At 56.6% G+C, this 8,252-nt stretch overlaps 1 protein-coding gene across 1 annotated transcript; it reads right to left on the bottom strand.

Annotated features, from left to right (window-relative positions):
- Positions 1 to 1,235: 1,235 nt before the first annotated feature.
- On the bottom strand, positions 1,236 to 6,482 carry DLX3 (distal-less homeobox 3). The gene is made up of 3 exons (XM_021928992.2): positions 5,939 to 6,482; positions 4,665 to 4,855; positions 1,236 to 3,089 (listed from the first exon to the last, which is right to left on the bottom strand). Exons 1-3 carry the CDS (start codon positions 6,261 to 6,263, stop codon positions 2,742 to 2,744), a joined length of 864 nt encoding a protein of 287 aa, XP_021784684.2. The 5' UTR covers positions 6,264 to 6,482; the 3' UTR covers positions 1,236 to 2,741.
- Positions 6,483 to 8,252: the final 1,770 nt, after the last annotated feature.

Genomic DNA, 8,252 nt, shown 5'->3' with positions numbered 1-8,252 from the left:
TGCATGCCACCATACCCGGCTAATTTTTGTGTTTTTTGTAGAGACGGGGTTTCACCTTGTTGTCCAGACTAGTCTTGAGCTCCTAGGCCGAAATGATCTGCCCACCTTGGCCTCTCAAGGTGCTAGGATTATAGGTGTGAGATGCCATGCTGGGCCATGCTGCTGATTTTCTGTCTGACTTTTTCCATCACAGGGAGCTGCTCTGCTTCTATGTGTGCGTGTGTATGTGCGTGTGTGTGTGTGTGTGTGTGTGTGTGTGTGTGTGTGTATGTGTGTGTATGTGTCTGATGCTAGGGTGACTTGAGTGATGTGTGTCTGTGCACCTGTGTGTTGGCAGCCCGCATCTCTTGGAGTGTTATGGCTTTGGCTTTGTACCTCGTGTGACACCAACATGTCTCAGGTGTGTGTTTGAGTCTATGGATGTGTCTGCAGACGACAGGTTTGTCTCAAGTGGGAGCCCATGTGTGTGTGACGATGGAGAGATGTCATTGTGTGTCTCGATGCATGCATGTGAGAGAGAGGTAGCTTCACAAGCGTGTGCCTGCATTCACGCTGTCTCCCGTCTGTGCCCAGATGTGTCACTCTCAACACCTCTGTTCATTCTGCCACCTCCAGCTCTCCGTCTCCAAAGCCTTGGAGGTGGGCACCTAGAAGAGGAGGGTGGTGGCAGTGAGGAGGCTCTGAGTCAGGGCCTGAGCCCTCCTTGAGAAGGTAAACACAAACCCCACCCCCATCACCAAGCCTAGATCACAATGCTAGGTCACTCCCAGCTGAGGGAGCAGTGGTGTCCCCCTGACTGAGGCCCCACCCTCACCCCAAGCTGAAAGGGACAGACAGGAGGGTGAGGGGCCAGGAGTGCCTGGGCGTGGAGGCAGGGGGTTACACACATGTGCAAGCATGTCTGCATGTGATCTCCAGATCAAAGAGCAGCCCTGAGGTGACCCGGCGGCGGTGCAGAGGGAGCTGTCTGATTCTGAGCACCCAGCTGCCAAGCAGAGGAGTCAGGGAAGCTGCTGCTGGGAGCCTCCCCAAAGACCGGCCCAGATGGGGGACAGCCATGGTTTTAGGAGCACCTGCCACCAGGGGCCAGGCCCAGCCCAGCACCTTAGCAGTGGTTTCCTGGGGGCCCCGTCTCCCTCAGAGCTCAGAAGTACCTCCCCACTGGACACCTTCCCCAACTCTCAGACCCTCCCCACAAGAGCTGCCAACAGCCTCCAGTTCAAAGAGCTCAGTGGTTATTTTCGTCTTTTTTATTAACATTATATATAAAGATGAGTCCAGTAAGAAAGCAGAAATGAGAAGGCTAGGAGGGGGTGGGAGCTGGCTTTGCTTCTCCCTGCCCCCGCCCGGTGGGACTCTTGGAGACCTACCATGTCTCTCTTGGCCCCTGCACCTCCCACAAAACCCAAATCCAGCCAGAGCCCACATCTCTCAGCTTGAAACACACAGGGAGATCCGTCCAGGAGGAACATGGCCACATAAATAGGAAACCGCAGCAGGGAGGAGGCTGCTTCTCTCTGTTGCTCTTAAAAAAAAATACTTACTATATATTTATATATATAGCTACAGTCTTCTACCTCTCCTTTTTTTTTCGATGTTTTACTGCATCAGGGGTGGAGGAAAGTTAGCTTTGATGGGATGTCTGGGTCAGGGAGGGGCAGTGCCACCAGCCCTCCAGGCAGTTACCCCTTACTCCTAAAGGCACAAGTTCTAACTCTCCCCTCCTCTTCTATGCACCTCACCCGACATTCTCCAGCTCGGAGCAATCTGTTTCCAAGGCCACCGGAAAGGAGGTGTTTGGGGGTTTGTCTTCCCTGGTATGTCTCTTTGGAGATTTGGGGTTTGGCACCAAAACTGCCAACTTACTGGAGGAGTAGAGGAGGTGAGGTGGGGGCAGGGACAGAACAGAGGCACCTTTGCAAGGGGAGACTTGGCCCTATCTGTGAACAATGCCCTTTGTTTTCCTATTTTTCAACAGCTTTTAAAACCAAAGTTGTGCAAAGTCCTGGACGTGGAAGAAATAAGTCCTTAGGAAAAACGTCTGAGACCCAGCCCTCCTCTCAGAACGGAGGAGAGGGGAGAGAGATGGCTCCTTTAGTTCTTTCCTCTAAAGCCACAAATAGTAAAAGATTCCCTCACTTAGGGGGTTTTCTTTGGTTTCACCCTCAAATCTTAAATGAGGGCTAGAAGTGCAGGGCGGGGACCAATTCAGGTCCCCACCCGGAGTCCTCGTCATGATGTCCACTGTCTTTTCGGCAGAGGGGCCGCTCAAGCAGGGGGAGACCACCAGTGGCTCAGGAGGAACTAGGCCTGGCAAGTTATAAGATCCACAGTGCCAGGTGCCCCAGCACAGGCAGGACCTGCCTCCACACTCTCCCCCATCCCAAAGTCTCCAGTCTGGGAACAGGCACTAAGTTTAAGAAGCTGGAAAATGATGAGCCATTTAACGCCAATCCAGGCTCCTGGAGCAGGTAGGGGAACGGCTGTCCCCACTGGGGTGGAATGCCCTCACATCTGGAGGGGCACCCCAGTGTCTAGGCAGAGGGAGGGAGGTTCAGGGGGCATCCTTGGTCCATGCAAATGTCATCTGGAAGCGCTTGGGTCCCTGGAGGAAGGGGCAAGGGAGGGGGAAAGGGAGTTCCTTTTCCCTGTGCTCCTCGATGATTCCTGAGTGGCTAGGACGGAGGCGCCTTCTGCCTGGTCCTGGGGTCCTTTGTCAGGGGTGCAGGTCAGGTGGGTGCTCAGTACACAGCCCCAGGGTTGGGCGGGGGCCCGGGGGAGGCATGGTGCAGGGTGGCTGGCTGAGGTGGCTGCTGCTGTAAGTGGGGTCCACTCAGGTTCTGTGCGTGGTACCAGGAGTTGGTGGGGTCGTCCAGGTAGCTGGGGGAGGCACTGTATGGGAGCGGCGGGGGCAGCTGACTGCGGGCAGGGGCCGGAGTCGAGTGGGAGGAGGTGTCCCAGAGGGCGGGTGACGGTGGTGAGTTGCAGGCCATGGAATCACTGTTATTGGGACTGTGCTCCAGCGGCACCTCCCCGTTCTTGTAGAGTTTCTTGAACTTGGAACGGCGGTTCTGGAACCAGATTTTCACCTGGGCCAGAGAAGAAAGGGGTAGCTAGTTAGCCTCTCAGAATGCTAAAACAAAACACCCTAGGAAGAACCCAGCCAAGAAAAAGCAAGGCCAGAACCCAATTTCACGTAAGAATCAGGCAAAAAACAGGCCTCCTGACTCCCAGGACACCGATCGTTTCTTCCATCTGGGGTAGAACGGTGGCGAGCAACATTCAGCTGCCTGGGTCCAAATTCTGCTCTGTCGCTTATTAAGCGTGACCTTGGGCAAGTTACTTAACCTCTCTGGTTCTTGCCTTCCTCTTGTCTGCAAAATGGGGATGAGAACAGCACTATTACCTGCCTCATAGGGTCACTCTGAGGCTCAAATAAGGTACGACGTATAAAAATCTTAGAGCAGCCTGGTATATAGTGAGCACTCAATAAAAAGCCGTTGAGGTGGGAGATGGGCGGTTTGTAGCATTTCATTCACATTAGACACCCATAAGCAGAGGTGCACAGATACACAGAGACAAACACACCCACATACACATCTCCATACCCAGCTACGTTCCCACTCACAGCCTCACACACAGACACTAGACGATAAAAATACACGCAGACACAGATACACCCAGATAAGCACCCCACAACATGAGCACCCACATTCACACACTCAGGCGTGGAGAAGTCCTCCTGAGCTCAGGTTAGATAATGGGGGTGACCTGGGGACTCAAGAGCAGGTGAGCCATGATTCCCCAAATTTCCCCTGGGGTATCTCCCCCTCCCCCTGCCACTCCCCACCCCATGACTGGTACAAACAATGAATCAGCTCCTCACCAGGTGACCCAGATTCCCTGCGGATGGGGCCCCACGCAGCCACAGCCACAGCCACAACCTAGGCCCGCCTGTCAACACCTGGCGGGAGCCAGGCATCCACTGCTCCTCCCCTGAGCAGTGATAGGCCGCTGGGGTCTTTAGGGACTGGATGAGGTGGGGGTAGGACACTCACTTTTGAGTCCCCGTCTCCTTCAGATAGGGAATTTGGCCTCTCTGAGTATTCAGGTGCTGAGCAGGAATGTGGTATTTTCACGAAAGCACACATTTCTGAACATGCATTCAGAACACACATGCATTCAGAGTGCACAGTCACACGCACGTGCCCCCATCGTTATGCACAGTGACCCTGGCAGGATCACACTCCCTATGTGAGCATCCTCCGGTGCATGCAGACCCACACAGCACGTGTGCAAACACACACTCGCCTATACATGCACACAGTTTACACACATGCCTAGCCTGAAGGGAAAACACGATGTGCACTCCTACTAAGTGAGCAGCGCTGCTGGGACACTTGGGAGCTGGGGGTTCTGGAGTAGGGGAAGGAGAGCACCTCTCTGGGACAGACATACACAATTGCACGGGTTCACAACTATTCTCACTTGTACACGTGCTAACGCAGAAACTTCCGACCGAAGTTGAACCTCGCAGGCCCCCATCCCCCAGACAAGAGTTCCAGGATCCCGCAGGACCCTTAAATGGACAGCCAGGCTCGGCAGCGCCCGGGGAACTACGGGATCCCGCGCGCCCCCACGGCCCTGGGCAGCCAAACACCAACCTGTGTCTGCGTGAGGCCCAGCTGCGCGGCCAGCTCGGCGCGCTCGGGCAGCGCCAGGTACTGGGCCTTCTGGAAGCGGCGCTGCAGGGCGGCCAGCTGGTAGCTGGAGTAGATCGTACGCGGCTTTCGGACCTTCTTGGGCTTCCCATTCACCATGCGCACCTCTGCTTCCGGCTCCTCCTTCACCGACACTGCGGGGAACGCACCGGGCGGGAAAGGGGGCGGCTCAGCCTCTGCCTGCTACTCCAGCGACCCTCCAGGGCCCGGCAGGACGCCCCTCCCTTCCGCCCACCTACTCGCCGCGGGATTCCCGGCCGCCCGCTCCGCCGCCCGCGGCCCTGGAAGGAGCCGAGGCCACACAGCCGGACCCGGCCACGGCCCACGACTCGGCGCTCCCAGTTCCGCGCCCGGCCTCCGGAGCACTGTCCCCGGCGCCAGCCGCCGCCTGCGCGAGGACCGCCGTGGCTTCGCTCACGACGCCTTCCCGGCTCGCCTCCCAGCCTCGGGGCTCCTCGCCGACCGGCTGCTGGCTGCCCCCTTCCCAGCTCCATCTCGTCGTTGCTTGTTTCTCTCGCTCCTTCCCGCCCACCCCCCGCCCTTTAAAAAACTTTTCATTTTTGAATCGCTTTAGGTTTTCAGAAAAGTCGCAAGGATAGTGCAGACTTTCTTTCTTTCCCTGTCCCCCTTCCTCTCCCCTTCCTTCTCTCCTTCCTTTCCTGTTTCTTCTGTCCTTTCTCTCACTGTCTTTCAACACTTCTCTCTTGCTGCCTCACTTTTCCCTTTTTCAGCTTCTCTGCCTCTCAGTTGCTGCTTCCCTCCGCTTTCCCACAACTTCCGTGGGTCCCTCTCATTGCCCCCTCACGTCTTCTAGTCTCCCCATCCCTTATCCAAAGGAGAGCCCCTAGAGTTTCCAGCCCCCGCCGCCTACCCCCAAGCCCTCTGCGACCGGATCGAGAATCGCCTGCTGAAATGCCCACGAAATCACCTCGAGTCGGAGATTTCCTGACAACCCACAGCCCTCCCCTTCCTCTCTCAGCTCACCCCGCTCCTCATCCGGGACCGCGGCGCACCGCGCACATCGCGCCCCAAATGCTCGCAGACCCGGGGCTGGAAGGTCGCCTGGTCCCTCTGAGGGTCATCTACGCCAACTTCTCTAACTCCAGGCGGTACTTTTCTTAGAAGTTTTCCTAGATTTTGGCTTCCAGTCCATGCCTTTTCCTCCCTCGGGAACCTTCCAGTGTCTCCCACTGTCCTCGCGACCCCATGGCCCTCACCTGGGTCCTGGGCTGGCAGCGGCTGCTCCCTGTACGCCCCGTATTGCCGGTAGGAGGCTCCGTAGGTATATTCCGACTTGGGCGAGTAAGCACCCGTGCCTGCAAGCCCATTGAGATTGAATTGGTGGTGGTAGGTGTAGGGGTTCACCGTCTGGCCATAGGGTTGGCCCGAGTAGTAATCGTGCTGGGGAGCGCTGTAGTAGCCCAGGTCAGTGACAGAAGACTCGGGCAGGGTAGGCGAGTCCTTGGAGCCCGCATGGCAGCTAAGGGAGCTGGAGATGTCGGTGAGGATGCTGCTGAGCTTGCGATCGAAGGAGCCACTCATCCTGGCGGGCACTGCACCTCCCCAAGGCTGGCCTCCGCGGAGGACAGGAGCGGACCGGAGCGCAGGAGAGGCGGAGGAGACGAGGCAGGGGTGTGTGTCCAGAGGGCGAGGGGAGGACCCGGCCGCGTCTGGGGGAGGGGGAGGCCGAGAGGCGCTTACACCATTGCCTGCCGTCAGGCGGTCGCTGCGCGCCTCTCCTCGCGTCCCAAGCCACAGTCAAATGCTGCCAGCTCCGCCCGGCCAGCCGGTTATAGACTCAATAGTGGAGTCGCCGAGGGAGGCTCCTACTCGCTGATTGGCTGCAAGTCTTGCCTTCCAGGCAAAACACGCTCTTGCTCTCTCGCTCCTGTGCTCTCCTCTCTCTCTCTCTCTCTCTCCCTCCCTCCCTCCCCCCCTTTTCCTTCTCTCCTCCCTCCTCTCTCTTCTCTTTCCCCCAGTCTTTGTTTTTACTCACACACACACACACACACACACACACACACACACACACACACACACCCTCCTTGCTACTCTTGTAGCTCTAGCCCAGATAAGTTCTCTGAAGGAGGGGCGTGGAGGTGGAGGGGAAGGGTTGCTCTGCGGAGCCCCCAGGATCTGTCAGCCTGTTTCTCTGGCTGGGGGATGAGAGATGGGCTTAGGTGAGGTGGGGAAGGAGGGGAGTTTGCCTATTGAGTGTTTGTAGAAGGAGATGGTCTAAGGTGGAGTATGGTTGTGTGTGTGTGCACGCGTGTGCACGCACTGTGCAAATGACAGGCACACAAATGTACCCAAAGTGGTGAGGACTCAGGGCCCCTGAAAATGGTTTCTCTTCAAATCAGAAGAAAAGGAAAACACCTTTTAGGTAGAAGAGAATGTTTGAATATACGATATTAATACATTATCTTAATAGCAATGCAGTCATTGCTATTATATTATTGTATTACATAATTACAAAATGTAATTTGAAGAATTTTCTTTTTATGGAGGAAGGTGCCCACCAGGCAAAAGTGCCTTGAGCCTATGAAAGACGTAATTTAGCCCTAGGAGGATCCTATTGGAGAAGGGGAAGCAGGCCTGTGTGGATTTAGGGGTTGATGGGAATGTGCAGCCTGTCCCGTGATACCAGAACTATCTCCAAAGCTATGTGTGTGCAGTTTCACAGATGGCCCGGTCTTGCTAAAGGGAGTGAGGGACCTGGGGTCCCCACGAGGTTGGGTGGACACAGGCTGTCTCCGTGACTGTGTGCTTCAATAAGTCTGAGGGCAGATTCTGTGTATCATGGGACAGCACTGGGGACTGGGGACACTTTTGGGGATCGGGTGCATGGGACGAGTGTACCTGGGGTGTGTGATGTGAGGATTTCATGTGTTCCACAGTATCCACAGATGTACATGCCTGCAGGAGTGTGTGTGTGTGTGTGGTGCAGGCAGCGTGAGTGGAGGGCCATCCTAGTGTGAATGTATGGTTTAGGCAGATGTGTCTAGACCTCTCAGTGCCGTCCTCATCCCCAGTAGTTGGGAGCTGTACTGCTCCACTGAACTCCTCCCCCACCAGAAAAGCCCTGAAGAATGGCTCCCCTCCATGGGGACCCCCAGGTTTTAGTCCTGTCTAGCCCACAAGACTGGGCCCCCTAGGTCATGCTAGCTGTTCCCAACGTCTAGCTCATTCCTCCCTCCCACACCCCATTTTGCTCCTCGCCTTTCTCTGGGGGAGATAATCCAAATCTCAGTTCCCAGCCTGCTCCGCTCGCTACCCCCCACCCCGTGTCCACGCGCCCTGCCTCCCCGGGCGAACGCAGTGCTAGCGCGCCACCTCGTGGTTTCTGTGAGCTCTGCAGCTCCCCAGCCCAGCGCCTGGCCGAGCCCCCGGGAGGGGTCTCCTCCGAAGACCCTGCCCGGCAGAGCAGTGTACAGGGGGCTGTATGCCCCTTTCCAAAGTCAGACTCGCGCAGCAGGCTTCCGGCGGTCCAAAGGGCGTTGAGAGTTGCAGTTGGCAGAAACAGAGGGCACG

The sequence above is a fragment of the Papio anubis genome, chromosome 17 (genome assembly GCF_008728515.1).
Source record: "Papio anubis isolate 15944 chromosome 17, Panubis1.0, whole genome shotgun sequence".
NCBI classification, from domain to species: domain Eukaryota; kingdom Metazoa; phylum Chordata; class Mammalia; order Primates; family Cercopithecidae; genus Papio; species Papio anubis.
Note: the sequence above shows the minus strand (reverse complement) of the source record. Positions and strands in the feature narration are given on the sequence as shown.